Consider the following 24,040-nt stretch of genomic DNA (forward strand, 5'->3'; position numbering starts at 1 on the left):
ATCGTCCCATAATTTCCAAAATACTGCGATGTCCTCCGGTCTAGTTCAGACCAAAAGGCTCAAACACCATGGCCTTTGGTGTCGCATATACTTGTACGCACATACCCCAAAAGGGGGAGGGAAAAGTTGCAGTGAATCTACGCCACAGAAAGTTTTCAAAAAATGCGATTTCGTATTTGAACGAAAATGTTGGCGGATCAGCGGAAATGGCGAAAAAAAAAGCACGGATTGGCAGATTTATGTACCCCAATTTACCCCCCTCCTCCAGAATCCGTTTTAGCCTTCAGCTCTGAGTGCATGTATTGTTAATAATTTACTTTCTCAAACTCATTAATAATTCATCAAGTTTAAACAAAGGAAATCATGACCTTGATGGTGTCTGGATATCTGATCTTAATTGGCAACAATTTTTATGATTTTGTTTCTCCATTTTCTCCTTAGTTTTAGTTTTGATTGAGAAGATATATCAAACACTCAAGACGGTGTTTGACCACATTTCCAAACACCTGAAAGTTTGTGAAAAATACTCCGCTATACGTTGTATTTTCAACTTTTTCTCTGTGTTCCAAAATGTGGTCAAACATGGTCTTTTTCTTGTTTGATACATAACTACAAAATCCCTTCAATTAAACTATTGATTAGTTGTACCTGGTATGTTCTGTGTCTTAGTCCTGGTATGAGAAAAATCTTGACTCTTGTGACACATATTCTCTTCTCCGACGTTAACAAAGTCATCAAAAGCTTACTACCGTAAATTACTAATGGCATGATGGTGTCAGATTCACAGACTGTGATACGGTTATCATGGGAGATGTCACGTATGGTGCATGCTGTGTTGATGACTTCTCCGCTAGGGCACTAGCATGTGACCTCATGGTCCATTATGGTCATAGTTGCTTGGGTGAGGCCTATAGTTGTAGCTGTTCTAATTTATTTGCGTTATTCACCAGGAGTGGCCTAGAAAATCTTGGGTCCCTGAATGTTTTGATTTAATCTTGAGATCTTGGAAGGGGTGGAAAATAATACCTAGGAAATCTTGGGTCTCTAAAACTTTTGATTTGATCTCAAAATTTTGGAAGTATTTATTATTAGTCATGAAGATTTTTTTAATTCTGTGTTTAGTTCATATCACAGTCTAAAATCGCTTGAGCAGTCTCAGATTTTTAAACAAGGGTCTTGGTGTCTCAGTTAGTCTACTCAGATTTTTCCATTCATCACCCTACATGGCAATGACTGGTATGATGATGTAATATGAATTGTATCAACTAACAAGCAGCAAATTCAAGCAGACATCTACCATGGAAGGGATGACTCTGGTCTTTTGCTTCAATACATGTACAAATCGATGATGGAATTAGTAGTGAGTTACAAAGTTATTCTTACAAAGCCTTGGTATGGGTTTGTTGGATAGTATACACAAAATTTAACATTTCTTTTCTGTTAGTGATTAAAAGTTGACATAAATATATAGCAATTTTTCCTGGGCAATTCTGTGCAAGGGGGAAAGGTGCTATGAGATTGACCCTATATGAAGCACCAACCCGTGAGACAAGGCCAGACCACGACACTGAGAACTTCGTGCCCTACTCTTTGCGATAAGTGTGTGGGTTCTTTAACGTCCCCTGCTATTATAAACCATGTAACACTGAAGATGCAGGAAATGGAGCCTTTGATTTATAGTCGTTATCCGACAATACTAGTTAGAACACACAGGTACATGTATGTAGTACCCTTAGTGCTCCTACTAGGGATATAGGACAAGGCTAAAGCTAGCATTAGATAAAAATATAGTAACTAGTAGACATGATGATAGATGCGAATGCAGCTATAACACTACTGGAAAAACACCTGAAAAAATTTTCAGGCTTTGAACAGGATTCAAACCCACGACCTTCTCGATACTGGTGCAATGCTCTCCCAACTAAGCTATCAAAGCCACATGAGAGCGGTTGTGTGTTGGTTGGCCCTTTATGTTCATTGGACGTAATACTTGGCTCAAGTATGTAAATTCCATAGTAATAGATGTCCAACAATAGCAATTAAATGTAGACATGATGATAGATATGATTGCAGCCATAACACTACTGGAAAAAGATCTGAAAAAATTTGAAAAAATTGACCTGTTAAAAATACTGATTACTCTCTTCACAGTTCCAATTGACTCTACAAAAGGAATCAAGATGTTATATGTACTTGTGGACATCAAACTGGACGCCAGCCATTTTAATTTGTAGACACAGTCAGGTACAACTTTGAAGCTGGGACATCATTGGCGATAGTGAGCACGATACAATTTGTGGCAACTCTTCAGGTATGTCAACTGTTAGATTTGATTGTATGAATCGGTTGTTTAACATTTTAGAAAATTGGTGGCCATGAATTCCCTTCTGGCATTTTGGAATAAAAATCAATAAAAATATCTATACCCTACCCATGAAGGGTTATTGAGTTTGAAGCCCCCACCCTCCCCTCCCAGCCCCTTACTCAGAAGATCACTGTCCTCTTGGCCTCCCTCTTCCAATCTCCTGTTAATGGTACTTGTGTGGATATTTTCTAGAGCCACGCATTCAGCACCTTTTAAATTCCATTTTCCCATTTGAGTGCAAAACTACATGCTCCTTCATACAGAATTTAAGTTATGCTTAACTAGGTATAATCTTCCTTTTGTGTTCATCATGCAGGCCGTGTATGAAGATTTGTGTAAAGACTACAAGGTGGAGATTCCACAGTGTAAGCCCTTGTCCCCTGGAGAGATTCTTGACTGTACAGCTCCTAGAATAAAACACAAAGATGCTTCCATGTAAGATAGTGAGGCTCAGAATCTTCATATTTCTGGCTTGAAATTCAAAGGGCTGTGCAAGTTACACTGTAAGCCTTATTAGCATTTATTAACTGAAATACAAATTTTATAGTACAGTTTACAGCTGTACAGTCAAACTCATATCCACTCATTTGCCTAGAATAAGCAACATTCCAAGATTGTCTCAAGTGACTTGCAGGGGTTTCACTTAACGATTTCAGCAGGAAGGCTATTTTATCTGAACTCCTTTATAAAAAAACTTTCCTCTAGATGGTCAAACCAGTTAGAATAGGCAAAATCGTCCTCATAGCCAGTCGATTTTCCCGATCTCTGGCCCTTAATGAAACCCCTGCCCTGTACTCCTAAAGGTGTTTTGCATTCTTCAATGTAATTACACGTAGCAATGATTGTGAGACTCCCCAAATTTCCTTCAAATGCAGTTCTTTACATTTTGTAGTAGTTTTAACATTTATTGCAGATTAAGAATTTTAAGAAAACGACAAAACGTTTGAGTTTATAAAACATGTTTCGACAGAAACTTCTGTCATCCTCAGCTGACCCAAGTGCATGTTCCATTTCCTTGTACCACACTGATGAACGTTTTATGCATGACCCGAGAAACGTTGCCAATTGCTGTCAGTGCTACAAATAGACATACCAAGCAAGTCACGTTCAACCTGTTAAAAATGTGTTAAAAAAAGAAAAAAAGAACTGTACAATGTTCAAACCTTCACTCTAGAAGCAATAATTATTTATCTCCCATGATAGTGAGACAGCTCTCTGGTTTTCCAGTTAGGACAACGTACATTACACTGACAGTACTTGCCAAAAAGTTTAATTTGGAGCAAGGCAAGTGTCCGAAAACTTTCAAGCGTCTGAAATATTAACAGTACAATGTAAAACTTTGAAGTAGTTCCAAAGTGCCAAGTTTCCTTTATGCCGGGATTTATGGAGTGAACTCTAGTTGAGACACGACTTGACATACGCAACGGCTTGATAGAATTTGTTTTATTTTCTTGTTGGTTTATCTGTAAAACCTTGACAGTGCAGTAAAAGTAACATCTTTGATGTTGTTTCAGTCTAATTCGTGTTTTGTATGGCTATCCGTAAATTTACGGTAGCTATGTTTCAGCAAAGTGTCCTAAATTTTTGTCTGAAATTTGTCCGAAATGAGATAAAAAGTGTATGGAAATAAAACGTCCAACACGTTTTGCAAGTAATGTAGATAATACATTTTCCCAAGCTTTGTAAACTGCTAATTTCTATTTTCTGTGGCCTGCTGACCCAGATTTTAGATTATTGAAGTCATTGACCAGTATTCTTCATTGTTTTAGTGATCTTGGAGATGGAAGGTTTCATCTGGAAGCTGTAATGATTGCTAACCCGTCTATACCAGCGTACAGGTACGAAACTTAAAAAGAATCAAGGGGTAGTGTCATGCCACATCTGATTGCTCCAGATGGCAGTTCTTAAAAAAAAAAAAAAGAATTCAAGATAAATTATTCTAACTCATATCTTCAAGTTAAAAGTATAAGAGGCAGAATTTCTTCAATTTGCCATTTCCACATCCCCCATAATACGCCTTGTTTGCCCCCCAAAATTCTCCATAACCTTTGTTTCCCGTTTCTCCTGGGTATTACAGTCATCCCAAGAGAAACTGAAGACAATGCTTATGCAAAATTTTTGGGGGGCAAACTAGGTGTATTATGGGGGATGTGGAATTGGCGAATAAACAAATGAACAAAAATGACTCTTAAAATAGTCAGTAGCTTAGCAGTGTGTGGTTGTTAACAAAGTGATGGCCGCTCCTTTGCGTTTTCGAAGTGTCTGTGAAGAGGATTTAGATAAATTTTTGAACGACTAATATATATTTATACTAAAACAGATTATTCGCTCTCGATTTCTATGCAAGATGGAAATCCCGAGCTCATAATGTAATTGTTAAGTATAGACGTGTACTGTTCAATCGCTAGGGAAGTCTGGCCTGTAATTACTGTATATTGCAAAGAATTGGTTGGGAGGGAGGGGGGATGGGGAGGGGAAGGGGAAGGGTGAGGTGGGAGGGAGGGTTGCGGGACTAGCATCCTATCAAGTAACAATAACAATACTCCTGCAATGGTCTATCCATGCTACAGACTGAAAAAGGAATGACGAAGAGCCCAAGGCTTGTTTGGCTTGTCAACAGAACGTTTTGTTATTTACAGGGTTGCCAGAGGTTAGGAAATGGCCAGGGAAAAATAAAATTCTTCAAGGTCAGGGAAAAATCTGGGAATTTTATTCTGAGTCAGGAAAAAATTGACATTTTGAAGAAAAGTCAGGGGAAATTGAAATATCTTAACACGGCTGATTTAATACCATTAAAGGCTGGAAGGAACATTTGGTATCACTGTGATCTCAATGATATTTTTCCTAAAAGAAGGAAATTTTTTTTTTTCCTAAAAGAAAGAAATTTGTTGAAAACTCATCCGTCTTAATGAACGAGTAGAAATTAGGGCGGCTCTACGTTCATGCTAGAAGCCGCTACTATATCTGACATTTTGTGTTTTGTTGATCAGGGAAATTTTAATATTTTTATCAGGGAAAAGTCAGGGAATTTTGAAAAGTGACGTTTGTGGGAAGCATGCATTCATCATTGCATGATAATATTTATTCCCGTTTCACAGGTACTGTTGCAGCCGCATTTAATTGTTATTTTTTCCGTTTGTGCGTGCATTCTTTCGTGATCATCGCATTCTTTTCGTGTATCTCGCTTTCACGTTATCGATGTTCTGTTAGGTTTTTTCGCTTAATTTTGCTTTGTTTCAGTCCCCTTTTGTATGCGTCTTTCTAGTTTATTTGTGCATTTTCTTCGCGACGCTACCGTCATCTCGTCTCGTTTACCTCCCTGTCGTTGTCCTTTTTTTTTTACGTGTACCTTAGCTTCCTAGTCATACAACGTTTGTAAGTATCGTCTACCTTCGGCTCGTTATTTCTGTTTCTTTTATTGTATTCGTCTATAACTTGTAATTTATTTTGTTTGTAGCAACCGCTCCCTTTTCATCGCTTCTGTTCGCACTCGTTAAATTGTACATTTCGTCTTAACGGTTAAAGGCCAAGTAGCGTGTTGGACGTTGACTACAATATTCGTTTAAACGTTATGGATCCAATCGAAAGCACTGGAAGCCAACAGGAACAAATCGGATTGGAAAGCGACAGTTTAGAATCTGCGGGCGCGGCCCTCGCAACCGGTGTAACAAGGCGAAGGCAGCGCACCGAGAAAGGAAAGGCCTATATCGCTCATCTTCGATGGACAGACTGTCAAACTGTCGATAAAAGAATCCAACGGCAAATTAAGGAAATTGTTTCTTCTGCGAGTATCGAAGAAAACGTGCACGTCATGGAAAAGAATCTGACTGCATTTCGTGTTACCGTGGAAGAATTAACGAGATGCGTCGCTGTATTGTTGGACGACCTCGAGGGTGAAGGTGACCAGCTAACCGTAGCTAACGATTGGTATGCCGAAAAGAGTAAGCAAATAAGCGATTTTATTGAAAAAACCATTCGTTGGATTTCGTCTGCGAAAGAGGTCCTCGAGCAGAATTTGGAGGTTAGATCTCAAGCCAGTTCAAGACGTACGCGAGCATCGCATCGCTCTCACGCAACATCGAGATCCTTAATCATCTCCAGCAGAGCGAAAGAAAAGGCGAAAGCGGCCGAATTAATGGCAAAAGTGGCTATGTTGGAACAAAGGCAAGAGCTAGAGAAAAGGGCCGAGAGGTTACGTTTAGAAGAACAATTAGCAGTCGCCCAAGTTCGTGAACGTGTGTTCGCAGAAATCGAGAATGGCGTCAAGGAAGATTTAAGCCACCAGCCGGAAATGCCTTCAGAAGCCTCTCGTGTACCAGGAATTTCTCTCTCTGGGCCGTCTTTTCTGCCTGTGTCCAGTATTTACACCGTTCCAAGCGCAACGTCGAACACTGTAACGAACGTGAACTTTACTGCGGGTTTCCATGATGACGCTCCTATTACACAAACACCTCCTAAGCCGACGCGATATCCTACGAAGTTAAACCCTCTCGCACCTGAGTTTCTCGTCGCTGACACGCAGCCAAATACGCAGTTTCGTGACGTTCTTCAGAAACAAAACAGATTAACTGAACTGTTGGCGGAACAACAACAACAGAGTTTACTTCCGTCACTCACGCTGACTAAATTTACTGGCGATCCTTTGGAATATTCCACATTTACTAGAAGCTTTGAATCCCAAGTGGAAGCTAGAGTGAGCGCTAACGATGTTCGTTTGCAATACTTGGAGCAATACTTACAAGGAGAACCGAAGGAGCTCATCAAAGGATGTCTTCACTTGGATAGAAACAGCGGCTACATAGAAGCTAAGAAACTCCTAAAGGAGAAGTACGGGGATCCTTACAAGATATCGAACGCGTACATTAAGAAGATTAACGAGTGGCCTCACATACGGTCAGGAGATGAACTGGCATTAGACCGACTTTCCATCTTTCTTGGTCAGTGCCGGAGCGCGATGTCGACCCTAACCTTTCTATCCATCCTCAACCACCCACACAACTTACAAAGTACGGTGTCAAAGCTTCCTTTTCCGCTCCAAGACCGATGGAGGCGAGAAGCCAATAAAAGTAGACTTGCTAGAGGAACGATCCCCACGTTTGATGATTTCGTGACCTTCGTAAACACCGAAGCAGGGATTGCAACAGATCCAATCTTTTCGTGAGAAGCCCTCCGTCGCTTGGATGGCTCATCGGATCGCCCTGATCGCTCCAACAAAGGCAAAGGTTCCGGGGAGCCTAAAACTTTCGGGGACCGTGCTCGCGCCCCGCATCACGTCTCCAATCACGCAACAGATGTAACCGCTGACCAAACGATTGCTTCACGTAACCCTACCATCATTTGTAAGCTTTGCAACAAGGGGCACGACTTAGACGATTGCCAAGCCTACTTGAAGAGATCTTTACCAGATAGGAAGGAGTTCCTCAAAGAAAAGGAGCTCTGTTTCGCATGTTACGATCCTGGCCACAGACCTAACGGGTGCGCCCAGAGGAGAACTTGTAAGAAGTGTTCACGTCGTCATCCCACGGGACTTCATGATGACAACTTCCGCATCAATCAAGTAGCCTCCAAGCAGCAGATCCCCCCGCCTCCGCAGCGTAAGGATCATGTTGCGAATGCTCACACTGAAATGGCCCAAGCAACGTGTAATGCCACTGGCGCTGAGAAATCTGTCTGCGCTGTACCCATCGTTCCTGTCAGGTTGAGATCTGAGAAAGTGAAGTCCTCACTTACGCCATGCTTGATACTTGCAGCACCGGTTCCTTTGTTCTAGAAGATATCGCATCCAGTTTGGGTGTAAACGGCACCGATACACAGCTGATGGTGAAGACCGTCAACGGCACCAAATTACACGACGCCAAGGTTTTGAACGGATTGGTCGTTTCAGATTTAAAGGGTGACAATACCGTGCAATTACCGAAGATCTTCGCCAAAAAGGACCTTTCTACCTGCGATAACATCCCTACGCCTGAACTTGCTCATCGATGGAAACATCTTAAAGGCATAGAAGCAGATCTGCCACTACAGTTACCTAATGCCAAGATCGGTCTTCTGATTGGCTCTAATTGTCCGAAAGCTCTTGAGCCAATGGATGTATTAGCAAGCGAAGATGGTGGTCCATTTGCAATTAAAACGTTTGCTGGATGGGCAATAGTTGGGCCCTTATACATGTGCTATGCAGAGCATCCTACTGTAAATTGCCATAGAGTTGCTGCAATGGAAGTCTGTTCTGGTAGACACCTCGATCACCACTTCATGGTAGAGAACAAAGTCAGAGAAATCGTTACTCCACAAGTGCTGAACAAGATGTTTGAGCTAGACTTCAGCGAGCGAACTGATGATAAGGAACAAGGATACTCACAAGAGGACAAGAAGTTTCTCAAGATAGTTACCCAGGGTATTCGGCATACAGAAGATAGTCATTACGAGATTCCCCTTCCATTCCGCCGTGACGATGTACGCTTTCCTGAGAACAAGGAGCAGGTCCTTCAAAGAGCACACTGGTTAAGAAAGAAGTTTATCAATAATGAGACATTTTACAAGGACTATGTCAATTTCACGAACAGTATTATTGCCAAGGGATTTGCTAGGAAGGTGCCGTCAGATCGTCTATTTGCTAAGACAGGCCAACTTTGGTACATACCCCACCATGGCGTCTACCACGCTAAGAAGCCCAACAAGATCAGGGTCGTATTCGACTGTAGTGCCAGGTTCGGAGGAACATCGCTAAACGACCAATTGTTGCAGGGGCCTGACCTGACGAATCGACTCGTGGGTGTTCTGACAAGATTCCGCCAAGGACCGGTCGCCTTCATGAGTGATATTGATGCCATGTTCCATCAAGTCCGGGTACCAGAAGGCCAGCGAGACTTGTTGCGCTTCCTATGGTGGCCTGATGGAGATTTAACGCAGAATCTTGAGGAGTATCAGATGAACGTCCATTTATTTGGTGCGGTTTCCTCGCCGAGTTGTTCAAACTTCGCGCTACGAAAAGCAGCTGATGACGCCGAGGAGGCCGTTGGTCCAGAAACCGCTAACGTGTTGAGGAAGAATTTCTATGTTGACGACTGCCTTCGCCCAGAAGATACGGAGGAGTCCGCTATTCTAAGAATACGTGGTGTTCGCCATGCCTGTGCACATGGAGGTTTCAATCTGGCCAAGTTCGTTAGCAACCGTAGACCCGTACTAGAAAGTGTCCCAGACGAAGCTCGTGCCCAAGACGTGAGAGCATTAGAGCTGGGCAGTGGTGAACTTCCGTTTGAGAGGGCTCTCGGCGTACAGTGGGCAATCGAGTCGGATACGTTTGGTTTCAGAATCGTCCTTAAAGACCAGCCGCTAACCCGAAGAGGAATATTGTCTACGATATCTTCCGTTTACGACCCTCTGGGAATAGCAGCACCCTTTCTGTTGGTCGGAAAGTCAATACTGCAGGATCTGTGTCGCACCAAGTTAAGCTGGGATGAAGACATTGGCGAAGAGTACCGTGTACGTTGGGAGAATTGGAGAAGCCAGTTGCCTGCCCTGGAACGTTTCTCTATGGAGCGATGTTTCAAACCTGCAAACTTTGGTACAGTCGTCTCCAGACAAATCCACAACTTCTCTGATGCTAGCTCAACGGGTTACGGTCAAGTGACATACCTCAGAATCAAGAATGAGAAAGGAGACATCCATTGTGCGTTCCTTATGGGGAAAGCCCGCGTAGTTCCCGTCAAGACCATGACGATTCCACGCCTCGAGCTTACGGCGGCCACAGTTTCAGTTAGAGTGGGAGAAATGATTGCTAGAGAGTTAGACGAACCTGCCGAGAGTAAGACTTATTGGACAGACAGTACAACTGTTTTGAAGTACATCCGAAATGACAAGAAGCGTTTCCACGTGTTTGTGGCGAATCGCGTGCAAACAATAAGAAATGCAACAAATCCTAACCAGTGGAGGTACGTTGGGACCGACATTAATCCGGCTGATGACTCTCACGTGGTTTGAAAGGCCATGAGTTATCCAAACAGCATCGTTGGATTACAGGTCCAAATTTCCTATGGCTACCCGAGAGCGAATGGCCTCAACTTCCTGGTGACTTGGACGACGTTTCCTACAATGATCCTGAGGTTAAGAAGGTTCTTGTGAACAGCATGGATGTTGAAGAGAACGCAGACCTTTTGAAGAGGCTCACACGCTTTTCCGAGTGGCACCGTATGAAAAAATCCATTGCCTGGATACTCCGTCTAAAACCTAACTCCGATGAGAGGGCATTGCTTCCCAAGGATGGAGCTGACAAAGTGAGACGTACAGCAAACGTGAAACGCAAGCCCTTAAGAGTAGAAGAATTAGACAGAGCGGAGAAGACCATTCTGAAATTGGTACAAAGCGGTACATTTCCCAAAGAAATAGAAGCTCTGCAGAAAGTTCGACGAGTAGATTGTGAGAGTGACCGCCAATTTGCAAAGGCAATAAAGTCCGAAATCAAGAAATCTAGCACGTTGTATCGCCTTGATCCTTTCCTGGACCAGGACGGACTCATACGTGTTGGCGGAAGACTAAGCAAGTCAGAAGAGTTTTCAGAAGGCTTTAAGCATCCTGTGATCCTCCCGAAGAAGAGTTTCATCGTGGACCTCATAATTCGCGACGCCCATACGAAGGTCGCCCATGCTGGTAGGGGCATTACGCTGAGCGAACTAAGAAGTCAATATTGGATACTTAACGCCAATTCTGTTGTGAGACATTTCATCTCCAAGTGCGTGGTTTGTCGTCGTCTTCGTGGAACGACAGGTGAACAAAAGATGGCTGACCTTCCTAAGGAGCGAATAACACCCTCCCCTCCCTTCACATATAGTGGCGTTGATTACTTTGGTCCCTTCTACATCAAACAAGGACGGAGAGATGTTGAACGCTATGGAGTACTATTTACCTGCCTAGCTAGCCGAGTGGTGCACATTGAAACGGCCGACTCATTGGAAACGGATTCCTTCATTAACGCCCTTCGACGATTCATAGCAAGGAGAGGGTCAGTACGTGAGATCAGATCAGACCAAGGCACCAACATCGTAGGAGCAGAGAGAGAACTAAAGAAAGCTTTAGACGAGCTGGACCACAGCGCAATCCAAAGGAATCTTTGCAGAGACTTCAATGCTGACTGGATTATCCAATGGAAACAGAATCCTCCGGCAGCGTCCCACATGGGTGGCGTTTGGGAGCGCCAGATACGATCTGTCAGATCAGTTTTGTCTGCATTGATGCGAGAACACGGCCACACCCTCGACGATGAGTCCTTTAGAACCCTGTTAACCGAGGTAGAATGCATCATCAACAGTCGCCCGCTCACTGTCCCGTCAAGCGATCCCGAGGATCTGGATCCACTCACACCAAATCACATACTGACTATGAAGTCAAGGGTTGTCATGCCTCCGCCAGGAAACTTTCAGAAAGCTGACTTGTACCTCCGCAAAAGATGGAAACGTGTGCAGTATCTTTCCAATGTCTTTTGGTCGAGATGGAGAAAAGAGTACGTCCAAAATCTACAAAAGAGAGTAAAATGGAACCGCCCCCGAAGAAACTTCGAAAAGGGAGACCTGGTACTGATCGTAGATGATCGAGCCTCAAGATACGACTGGAGCATGGCCCGATGTTGTCGACGTACACCCGGATTCAAATGGACAGGTCAGATCGGTCAGAGTTACCACGGCAACAACAACCCTAGATCGCCCAATCGACAAACTCGTGCTGATACTGGAGAATGAAGAATAAAGACCAGGGTAAATCCCAGCCAGAGAAGCCATAAGGAGTAGAGAACTGTGTTATGAACTTTAACGTTAAAAACTGAGAACTTAAGAGTTTTAGTAAACTCTTAGAGGAGCCAGATGTTGCAGCCGCATTTAATTGTTATTTTTTCCGTTTGTGCGTGCATTCTTTCGTGATCATCGCATTCTTTTCGTTTATCTCGCTTTCACGTTATCGATGTTCTGTTAGGTTTTTTCGCTTAATTTTGCTTTGTTTCAGTCCCCTTTTGTATGCGTCTTTCTAGTTTATTTGTGCATTTTCTTCGCGACGCTACCGTCATCTCGTCTCGTTTACTTCCCTGCCGTTGTCCTTTTTTTTTTTACGTGTACCTTAGCTTCCTAGTCATACAACGTTTGTAAGTATCGTCTACCTTCGGCTCGTTATTTCTGTTTCTTTTATTGTATTCGTCTATAACTTGTAATTTATTTTGTTTGTAGCAACCGCTCCCTTTTAATCGCTTCTGTTCACACTCGTTAAATTGTACATTTCGTCTTAACGGTTAAAGGCCAAGTAGCGTGTTGGACGTTGACTACAATAGGTACGATCCATACAGTAAAGTATTTTCCAGGGAATATTACGATATTGAAGCCATGTTTAAAGCTAGAAAAGAAGCCATAAGTACCGCATCAAAGGCCAGGAAATTTGGACTTATTCTCAGCACATTAGGGAGACAAGGGAGTCCAAAGGTGTTAGAGGTACAATAGCGACCAGCAGTTCCTTTATTTCGGCGGCATATCAGGCGAGTATTTTCGAGCCCTGGTTCGTATTTTGGCGACACGCAGTCGAGCCAAAATACTCATGGCGAGACCAAACGAGCCTGAGCGTGCCGAAAAGGTACGATTAGTTATTACCGTACCCAAATTTTCGGTCAAGGGAGCATGATATCGTAGCCGTATCAGGTCAGTGACTTGATATTGCAGGATATCAGGACAGTAGACACGGCTTGTTATTGGGTAATTGCGAATTTGGGTACGGTAAAAAATTAAATTGCATCGTAGTCTAGTAGCTACAACCTCTGGGCGTATTGCTCTCCTACTTCAACTGAACTAAAGTATTTTTAACAGAAAATGTGCGGTTTTGTTTCTAGAAAAGTACGTATTTCAAATGAACGCGCGTATGTTTAATTCGTATTGGATGGGGAAATCTTCAGAAATAAAGCACATTAAGGGGAATGAAATGGCAATGTTTCTCCGTAAAGGAATTTAATGTGAAACTGAATGGCAAAAAGGAAGTGCTTTTTGTGATAAAAACAGAGACAGGGTCAGAGCGCTTGTTGTGGAGGTATTAAGGAGCCTACAAGAATGAAGATTAACTTCTTGACTTTTTAACGTTTGAAACCCTCAAAAAGAGGTTGCATTTTTAACTAAATTCTTTATTATACGATTGTCATTTTCAGAATTTGGAACGGAGGTTTATCAAGGCAGGACTTGAGTATGTGATTGTGTTGATGTCTGAAATTTTCCCGGATAAACTTCGTTTGTTCGAAGATGTTGATGCGTAAGTTTCTTTTAGTGTTGAATTGTCGAATTATTTCTCTACATAGAGGACAGTTGTTATTGATTCTTGCACTAGCCACAGTCGTAACAGAGATGAAGGTAATAGAGGACTATTTTTTTCAGTCAGGAACACAATTGTAGTTTTCGGCGAATCTTCGTCGAGGTAGCCGAAGATTTTCCGATTCTTGTTTTCCATTTGGACAATAGCGCGAGTACTCGAACGATTTTACGTCGACTTAACGTCATAAGGTGAAGTTCGTAACTAGGTAACACTTTGATGCAAACCCCGTCGGGAGTACTCAAGGGAACACAAGACAGAGAGGTGCTAATGTGTGTTTTGAGCCAGACAGCGAAACACTTCATTCGCCTATTCCTTCAGTTACAGTGCAGGTGCATTAGGCAAAGGTAGCTTTTCTGTTACTCTGTCCCACCCCTACTATTTCCTAAATTACACAGCTCCTTCCCTGTGAAGTTACTTCTTTGCCGCTTAAATGTTTGTCGGTAGAATAGCTTTTCACAGAGCTGTTGCGCAATCATTTCGTATCCATTTATCAAAATTTCCTCGTGTTTATCACATTTTTTGTTCAGTTCACACTCTTACGGTTTCCTGACTCTTTGTTGAAACCAACCCGACCAAACTGTAGAACCGAACAGTGCAACCTGTTCTACTCATGAAAATAGTTATGGCTACTTAGCAGCTCAGGCACGGTATCCAGGTTATTTTGGCTATGTACAAAATTACCTTTAAATTGAAGAAAAACTGAAAAAAGTAGTTTACTAAGATAGAAAAACACCAAAGAGATAATAATAAACCATAAAGGAACAAGGATGGTTAAGGATAGAGACGATTAACACGGATTCCAAACGACGAACTTTTCAGGATGTGCAAACCGTGACGTAGCTCCTTAAGATAATCAAGCCATCGTTACTTAATGGAACTAATCTTCCATCTTATCATTTTAACAGATGGGTACAGGTGGCATGTCCACGACTGTCCATCGATTAGGGTTACGCTTTTCCTAAACCTCTCCTGTCACCTTACGAGGTAAATCAACCGTTTGTTTTTTTAATTACTTTGCTCTCCGATTTTATAAGTTCAACTTACGATTAACGTCTCGTTACCAGCAATTACATTTTCGTAGCCCATTACTCACTGCCACTATGGGCACAGCTTGACAGTGAGACCCAAGTAGGTGACTGGACGAGCAGTCGCCATCTTGGATTGCAGTTCATGTCTTAAACTTGTTTCTGAGGCACGCGTGACAGAAGGTGACGTGATGTTAATAGATTTTATTATTGATTTTTCTTACTGACCAATCCAAATTTAAGTAGTAGGAAAAATTGTTATGTCGGCCGCTTGGGAAGATGACGACACTGGCGATCTTAGTGGTTGACTGACATTGGTTCTTGTTCGCAGTCTGTTTCCATCAACAACTAGACAATTTACCTAGATCAAAGCTCACCTTGTGGTACGCATTGTGCTGCTACGAACTAACGAAGGCTCAATGTTGACTTAACTAATCTGATTGGAATTTCACAAGTTGACGGTTTGAGTGTTTCGATGGAAAAAAATTGGGAAAATCAGGCAGAGAATTCCCGCTTTTCAGGCGGTGAAAGTGAAAATAAATTCTGCAGAGAATGAAAATACATTGTGGAAATGCATTGTACGTGTACTAGCAAATTCTCAGAAGGAAATCTCTAGCAATCTGTATTAAGGAGTACCCGCTCTGACTAAGAGTTTTATGTCGACCCAACAGGCGTCAGTTGTACTTGAAGAGATTGAATGGCAACGGGATTATCCAATGGATTTCTACGCAAATGTCAGCTTGGGTCCGTGGACCGTGAATAATGAAAATAACAGACAGGTGTCTATAAGTAGGAGGAGAAAGAACTTACACACTGAAAAACTATCCTCAGAAAATATACACTCAAACATGCATAACAAAGATGGCTGTGGCGGACAAAGCACCGAATGTTGTGGAAAATGCCATCAAGAGAACCTACATAAGTTGAACAAGGTTGGCGTGAGTTAACAAGAACGCACGCAGAATGATTCAAACGACAGAAGACAGCATTCCAAATAGCAGAGATCTAACTCGCGTCCAAGTTGCGACATAAAAGGGCTGTTGAAATATTTAAACGAAATAATATCTCGTCTGTAATTCTACAATTATACAAGCTGCTACCAGCGTATTGTAAAATATACCGTGAAAAAAGAGTCAAAATGGCAATGGCTAAACGAACGTTCACCCACAGCAATTTCCCAGGAACTGCAAATGAAAAATAAAATGTATGCAATCGTAACTGTAGCAGATTCATACTTATTATAATCATATGGTAGAGCGAGGTTGAAAACGAAACCACCTCTTGGGCTTTGATTAAGTGCAAACAAATATGCGACAGCTCAAATTCAGACTTCTTTTCTTCTTACGGGCGTACCCTTAAAAGATCAATTTCCCCTGATATATACATTGCCATTTTCCTCTTTATCCCCTGGTCCATGATTCTCTTCAGTATTCTCGTTATTTTTCTGTTTGACAGTGACTCGATATTGTAAGGAGAAATTAGAATTCGATCGCCCTTGAGACAAAAACAACATTAGGATTGGCTATCATCTTGATTGAGACATTAATTTTGACTGTTGCGCATTTTCTCCCATTATATTTAAGTATTACATAGCTTCAAAAACTTCGTGAGCCTCCAAGGTTTGAATTCTATTAGGTGGTAAAATACATTGGAAATTAAACAGAAAAAAGTCAAAAGGGGGGGGGGGGGGGAGGGTGAATAAACAAAAACGATAAAAAAGAACAAAAAATTGTTGAAAGGAATTTGTATCAGAACATAGTATGTCTTTGGCATGTGTTTGTCCAACTGATATTCCTTGGAAGGCAGATTGCGCATGAGATGGTTTTCGTCAGAGGACTGTAATTTTTAAAGAACTGAACTGGTCGTTACTACTGAGGTTGTCATAAAGCCAGACAGTGACGTTCACATTTGTTTGTTGATTGTCACCGTCATCATAACGATTGTCACTGCATTTCACTGCATTTCAAGTTCTCGTCTGCGAGCCACACAGTTTTAGTGTCGACCGGGTACAGGAGACATCAGAAATTTGAACATAGACCAGCCAACTGAGCCAATAGTTTCTGCGGAGCCCACCCAATCATCACTGTTTCCATGGGTTGGGGGTGATCGCTTGAAAAATTTGTCTTGGCGGACGACGTACAAGTCGTTATCCGGCATGAAGAAGAAAAACTGAAAATCCTCCCAGCCCCCTGTGCCAATTTGTGAAGGGGTTACTAACCAGCAGTTAGCTGGATCCGTGGGAGGAGAACGCCGATACAGGTTTCCTTTAATGACTCCGTACAAGGTGCCTATTGGATCGAAGAAGAGGAATTTGAAGATTGACCACCCGTCGGATCCCACAAGTGATGCTATACCAAGCCATTTAGGGTCAGTCCCTGGGAATCCAGGCGGGAGCCTCTTATAAAACTTACTTTTGTAAACACCATACAGTATACCGTCAGGATCAAAGAAAAGGAACTGGAAGCCCCTCCGTCCCACATTTCCGATAAGGGTGGCTTGGTTGATCCACTCTCTAGCCGAGGAGCCTTGAGGAGACGGCCCCTTGTAGAACTTGTCATTCATAACACATATCAGGTACCGTCTGGATGGAAGAATAGATGTTCGAAGTCGTTCCAGCCATCTGTTCCGATTTCTTTAGCTGTTCCAAGCCAGTCGGGGCTGGCACATTGTGGTGAAGTCCTCACGTAGAATTTGCCATCATGGTTCACGACACCAAAGAGTTCAAGACATGCCATGATACTACAAAAAAATAATAATAAAAATAAAAAAAACCAGACCAGTTCATCATTTTTATTGATTACCTTGTAGGTAATTTAACCTTGGTTTAACGTCTTGGGGCCTGTTTACAAGGAGGGTTACCCTAGCAAGCGGGTTAGCCCTAGCTGGAGGGCAAACGAAATTCGGGTTTACAAGCATAATTTCACAGGTAGGGTAACCCTACAACCCGGGACAACTTAATGCAAGGAGTCTGGAAACAATTAGAAAGTTAACTCGGGTTGGCAGGTTAACCCTACCTGGAGTATTTACAGGGGTAAAAGTTGACGCGCCTGCTAGGGTAACCCTAGCACGCAGATAGGGTAACCCGCCTACCCGGGTAACCCTAGCTGCCTTGTAAACACGATGAAGAAAAAAGAGGGAATGTGTGAGTGCTAGGGTAACCCGCTTGGCAGGGTAACCCTCTTGCTAGGGTAACCCTCTCCTCGTAAACAGTCCCTTACTATCCTTTGCACATTATGCTCGCCAAAAGTCCAGATTTTGTTGTTTTTTAATAGGGAGACTTAGACAGGTGTGACACATTTACCTGCAATCGTTTCAGTTCGTATTATTTTTTCTCTAAATTAATACAAGCCACTTAACTCCAGGTGGTGGGTTTGCATGTTTTACCTTGCTTTGTGTTACACTTGAGTGATGTAGAGCTCTTTTATCTTCTCTTGTGCTGCATGAATTATTAACGTAATTTTGAACATGACTTAGATTTATGAAGACCGAAGTTTGACTTGGCACCAATAACAACTCGAACAGAATTTGCAAGGTGTGACAACCTATACAGAAGTAAACACGACACGAAGGACCGAACCAATATAACTGTACTAGTCACAATTAAGCTCCAAATACAGTGTAACGGTTTTTCCTAATCACTAGGATAAAGATACAGTGGAACCCCGTTATTCCGGTCAACAACGGGCCACAAAAGTCTGGCCGTATTGACGGGGTGGCCATATTAAAGAGTTCTTTAAATAAGAAAATGACTGACTGAGCTTTTTTTCGGGCTTGAATAAAATGGCCGTAATAACGTGACCGTATTCACGGGGTGGTCGTAAGGCGGGGTTCCACTCAACCTCGTTCCCAGGGTCTTTTCCCAAGCCAAGGAAAAGACCCTGGGAACGAGCTGAGGTTGGGTTCCACTGTACAATCCTTTTGTAAGTCTAGGTAATACCGCTGAACCAGTGGTATATAGTCGGCAACTAAGCGTGATCAAGCGAGCGAACGGTTGAGTAATGTTGGTATGAACAGATGAAACACTTTAGAATCAGTGGGTCTTTCTCTCTCATTTCGAATTTCCACCGCCACAATAGTCTGTAGAATTCAGCTCTGTAATCCGACCACTCTGCCTTATAGTACAGTACAAATAGATACAAGGAAAAAGTGGCCTTCTTGCTCGAGATACGATTAAATCTGCTAAAATTGAAAAATGTGAGATATATTGCGTTGGTGAAAAGTGTTAATTCAAGCTTCCAAGGACGATATGTATTCTTGACAACTATGAGGTGTGCTTTTAAATTTCGGTCTAAGCCGAAACAATTCAAGGAGTTGTGGCAAGTCTCTAGTCGAATCTTAACAGTTAAAGGTGTTGTGACATTTGACAATTCTGTGAAGTAATTGTGACAAGCATTATTCGAGTCTTGGCTCTAATGCACAAACCTCTTAAGTCATCGTCTTAATTTTGCATATTCTGTTCTGCGATGAGCATGGCGCTTACACTGATAAACGCGAAATATGGTGACGCTATTTACTTACATCTGTCTAATTCGGCTGAAACCTTGTCATGAAATTTTAATAATGAATGGCTCCATCTTATAACGTAATAGCGAAGCGTTTAGTAAGAATACCTGTGGATAATTAAAAGGTATTTTCGAAGGGAAATAGCAAATTCTGCTGCATCCAAAAATATACCTCTTCAAAACTCATGAGCAAACGCCACTTGCCTCGGGTTATAGTACTTAGGCCGTTCCAAAGCTAGGTAACACGCTCTCCCAAGATAACAAGATGTATCCAATAGCTTCCACTGGAAAACAGCTGTGGGCAAGAGCCTAAGTGGCCGCGCTAAAGCCTACGGGATTATTTTGGGGACCCCAATAATCAATTCAAATAAGATTTTGATCAGACAATTGCTTTTATGAGTGTTGATATTGACAGAGCTGCTTGAAGTCATATAAACTGCAAGTGCTAATTCCTTTTAAACGATATTATTTCTGGCATAGTCTTAATTCTGCTCCCACTACAATTTCTTCAACTGACAAATCTTAATTTAAATTCAGATAATGGTCACATGCTTCATCTGGCATTTCGAGTGTTGGTATTCCTAACTTGCAGAATAGGCCGTGGCTATAGTGAGAGCTAGCGCGGAGTGCAAGAAATGAGGCAACCAAGACTTGGATGGTGCTTAGTAGGGAGGTCATCTACTGGGTACGTTCCAGATCTATGTGTTCATTACAACCTTACTCGAAAGACGAGTATAAAGGAAAGATCTCAAAAGTGTTCGTCATTCCCCTTTTATTTCTTGGTATTAACTCGTACAAAGAAAGAAACCCATAAACCATTTACTGATCTAGTGACCATTACAGTTACGTTTGACAGTCTATATTTTAATCCGATGTGTGTTCCCATCTACTGCCTGCACTGTTGCAGAGGCGACATCAGGTATTTGAACACAGACCAGCCACCTGTGCCAATCATCTTCGCGGAGCGCAACCAGTTATCACCTCTATGGGTTGGGACTGATCGTTTGTAGAACCTGCCACTGTGAACGCCGTACAAGTCACCATCAGCCATGAAGAAAAGGAACTGAAAACGATTCCAGCCGCCAGTGCCAATGAGTGTGGCTGATCGTAGCCAGTTGTCACTCGCAAATTTGGGAGGAGCCCTCTTGAGAAACTTGCCGTTTTCCACGCCGTATAAGATTCCCCGTGGGTCGAAGAAGAGAAACTGAAAGACCGACCATCGACCTGACCCCACCAGTGTGGCGGATCTAATCCAGTTGTCACGACGGGAAGTTGGTGGGAACCTTTTGTACAACTTATTTCCATAAACGCCATACAGCACTCCCTTAGGATCAAAGAAGAGGAACTTGAAGGCGTTCCAACCACTTCCAATCTGGGTGGCTTTTTTGATCCAGTCTGCGGCCCAGGAGCCCTGACGAGGTGGCCCCTTGTAGAACTTGCCATTCCAAACACCATATAAGGTACCATCTGGGTGGAAGAACAGGAATTGGAAGTCATTCCAACCCGCTGTCCCTATTACTCTGGCTGATCCAAGCCAATTGTCTTTGGCATATTGGGGAGGAGTTCTCGCGTAGAGTTTACCATTTGTCACTCCAAACAGCAGATTCTTGCAAGCTGGGGAGCTGGAACAAAGGAGACAAGACGAAATGATTTAATCATTTTAATGCTGCATGTAGATGTGAAAATCTGCTGCTTCATTAAGGAAACACCCACTAATTCCCTAATTTGCTTGCCAACCCTCTCGGCTTAGTGCAATGTATACAGATTTTGATGGTATCCGTTGAAACACTGGAAGTATCATTAACAATATAGGGTTTTTAAGATGCCAAACTTGTTTAAACACTGTAGAGCTTGGTTTGTTTCATGTAAATAGTGTTTTGATAGTTTAATCATGTGGTATTGTACGCATCCAAAACCTTTTGAAACATCGGTTCGAATATAACCCAAGTATTGTTTGAAACGCAAAAAGATGACATTAAATAAGCATGGCCGGGTACGTGTAAAAAAAACTCGATAGCAAAAAGATATGAACTCGGAGATTCAAAAGTTTACCAAAATTTTGACATCCTGTCTCGAAATTAAATTTGAAGAGTTCCTCCAAAATACTTGTTCTATTCTACCCCGTAGAATATTTTAATCCTATATCTTTGGATATTTGGTGGCATCTGGCGATATAATAGAGGAATCTGAAAGAAAACGTTCGATAATCATCCGGACCCTTTTAAGAAACGCGTTTCCTATAACTTTCTTCAGTCCTTTAATTCTGATACCTACCAGCTAATGGCTCCAAAAACACTCAGCAAAAGGCACAGATGCAACTTGACGTCCATGATTAACCTAGAAAATAAATTTATACTTATTTAGTCGAATAAATTACCGGTTGTTGATAATTAAAACATGCATATGCACTATCTTTGTACTTTGTGATCTCTACATCGGGAGTTAATTCCAGGAGATTTATCGGAAATATTTTCTGACGACTCTATAACATTTTAATAATACTTTTGGGTCATATTGTTGAAACTCCAGAATCTTTGAAGTTCCTCTTGCAAACTATGCCGGATATTGTCGGATTATTTTAAGTGACTTGCTAGCAAAAATGCACTTTCTTTAAACTATTTAGACTAGTCAGATTTCGTAGCCATAATGCTGTAAAGAAATCCTAAACAAGATAGAAGATAAATTTGTACCCAAGTCACCTAGTCAGCATTAGAACAACTTGATTTACACAACAAAAGCGGTGAGGTCTGTATGAAAACAAGGTCACCTCCCGCCTCGCTGCCATTCAAAGGCCAGGTCACCGAGCAGACAACTCTAAAATGGTCTATTGGCAGTCAATAACTCAATATTGATATTTTTCATTCCCATTTCGCTTTGTCCACCTCGTTTACCTTGAATACATCAAGTTCCACAGTCTTGGTAACGGCAATTGTTTTCAAAGGAATTCCAAAGGTAGAAAAGGTGTGAAATTTCCATATATGTTCGTTTAGACGCGGTAAAAGGGGACTGATTTTATTTTTACTTTCTGCGTGATTCTTTGAAAATTCCTCGAGAATTGGAAGCGCTTGGTGTTATAATAGTCTATACTGACAAATATTCGCCAAATAAGCGAATCACTTTGTAGGAAAAGACATTTCGTCGCAAGAATGTAACTCTGTAATGTTTAATAACCATTTAAGAGCGTTTCATCAGTTTTGCAAATCACAAGGTGAGGCTCAACGACTTTGAGACTTAAATACTTCCTGCGTTTCCCGAAAAAGCGTGTCCTCAACGGCATTCTATCTGACCAAAAATTTTGAGGACGAAACTCATTTTCGAAAATTGTGAATGGCCTGGAGGCTGTCTTCTTTTTAGGAAATATGAGAAACCGTTTCTAGTTCTGTACATTTAACCAGAAAATGCTGTTTCATTTTCTAATGAGAATGTTTTGAATTTCAAACTAAAATTGTAGGAAAGAGCCTCATGTTAGAGTTGATAACCACTGCACAATTGGACATTATAGCATGCGAGAAAAACATTCAGAAAGTGATACGTATAGGTCTCTTTGTAATTATTAGGAGTTGCCAAGAGATGACTCGATCTTCTCAGTTCCGAACGCTTCGGGAACCCAAGACTCCGAGGAAGAGAAGTTAAAGCGCCTGTAACATATCAAGGCAAAGAAAACCTGGCTAAACTCAGACAACCTATTTATCACCGAAACTGCACCACTCTACCGGTAATTGTTCATTTAAAAAAAAAAGCATTTCCTTGTGAAAACATGTGCCTTGTACTCAGAAAAAAATAGTAAAAAGCCTGCAACATGCCAAGTTCGCCATGAATAGAGAGTTTAAAACTTAGTTCGTGAACGGCGGTGTCAATAACGCAGTAACATTGCAATCCTTGATCTTTCTACCTACCTGTGATATTCGTGAAGAAAATGAGCACTGTACTGTTTGAAAATCTGCAGAAAAGGAATACATGCAAATAAGCAGTCAGTTTTTCGATTGTAGTTTCAATTTTAGTTGAAGGAGAAAATTTGAAACGGGAAAGTTCTTAGCGTATCCCACCTGTTTTACTCTGGAAAACAGACTGTCTAAATTACAGTGAAAACGGCGATTAAAACCAGTTGTGGGTGTGGATGGTCAAAATTGTCGCCTTTCCAGTGGTGCGTTGATGACATTTCTAATTATTATTTAGCTGCATTCAAATGGTGAAATGTGTTCTACTTATTAAACTGCGTGGGATATTGTTATTTCTCAGGTAGACATAGAGCCGGTTTCAAGCTGTTTTAATACTGAAATAAATAACCTGCCTTCAGGCTGTGATCATCGGGGAGGCAAGGTATGATCGCATCTTAGAAAATAGAGGACAAACTAGATTTCCTCAACCAAGTTTTTGCGAAATGACAACTTACGATAATGAGGGTAGTACATCATTGAACAACACAACATGAACCACGGTTACGAAGAAGCATTTGACACGCTAAAATAAAGCGGCGGCTGCACAAATACGGGTCACGTGCTGCAATCTCGCAGTTGTCCACCTGTTTTCGCCCGAAAACATGTACCTTCGTGTGTCGCTTGTATTTTAAAACCAGTTTCAAAACCGTTGGTTTATGCACTGCAAACGGACGACAACGCAAGCAAAGACATAATTCGGCAAAAAAAACTGTGACTCCCGCTGTAACTAATATGTCTAATATTTGGTCATACAGATCTTTTCCTCGCGATCCTTAGGAGGTTGTTTAACTTTACCTTCTTATGTTACGCGAACAATTACTAGTAGATATTTTTTGTGGGTTATTTTATGGACAAAAACCTTGACGCATGCCTATAAAAAAA

General features: G+C 41.8%; 1 protein-coding gene and 3 pseudogenes across 4 annotated transcripts; 2 read left to right on the forward strand and 2 right to left on the reverse strand.

Annotated features, from left to right (window-relative positions):
• The first annotated feature begins 1,370 nt into the window (after positions 1-1,370).
• LOC145463098 (2-(3-amino-3-carboxypropyl)histidine synthase subunit 1-like) lies at positions 1,371-16,400 on the forward strand (annotated as a pseudogene). Its single transcript, XR_014041288.1, has 7 exons — positions 1,371-2,311; positions 2,682-2,800; positions 4,135-4,203; positions 12,675-12,831; positions 13,533-13,633; positions 14,599-14,677; positions 15,390-16,400. The product of XR_014041288.1 is annotated as a 2-(3-amino-3-carboxypropyl)histidine synthase subunit 1-like (transcript).
• Positions 4,212-8,135, forward strand: LOC145463086 (uncharacterized; annotated as a pseudogene). The gene is made up of 2 exons (XR_014041282.1): positions 4,212-4,583; positions 4,625-8,135. The product of XR_014041282.1 is annotated as an uncharacterized LOC145463086 (transcript).
• Positions 16,401-16,597: 197 nt separating the features above from the next.
• Positions 16,598-17,925, reverse strand: LOC145463091 (uncharacterized; annotated as a pseudogene).
• Positions 17,926-18,050: 125 nt separating this feature from the next.
• Positions 18,051-23,331, reverse strand: LOC145463089 (uncharacterized). 2 transcript variants are annotated; one of them, XM_081446805.1, is made up of 3 exons: positions 23,117-23,331; positions 21,495-21,557; positions 18,051-20,842 (listed from the first exon to the last, which is right to left on the reverse strand). In XM_081446805.1, the coding sequence occupies exons 2-3, from the start codon at positions 21,548-21,550 to the stop codon at positions 20,107-20,109; spliced, it is 792 nt and encodes a 263-aa protein (XP_081302931.1). In that variant the 5' UTR covers positions 21,551-21,557; positions 23,117-23,331; the 3' UTR covers positions 18,051-20,106. The 2 variants fall into 2 exon arrangements, with proteins under 2 accessions (XP_081302931.1, XP_081302930.1); XM_081446804.1 differs by having other exon boundaries at positions 21,495-23,331.
• Positions 23,332-24,040: the final 709 nt, after the last annotated feature.

The sequence above is a fragment of the Orbicella franksi genome, chromosome 12 (genome assembly GCF_964199315.1).
Source record: "Orbicella franksi chromosome 12, jaOrbFran1.1, whole genome shotgun sequence".
Classification (NCBI taxonomy): Eukaryota; Metazoa; Cnidaria; class Anthozoa; order Scleractinia; family Merulinidae; genus Orbicella; species Orbicella franksi.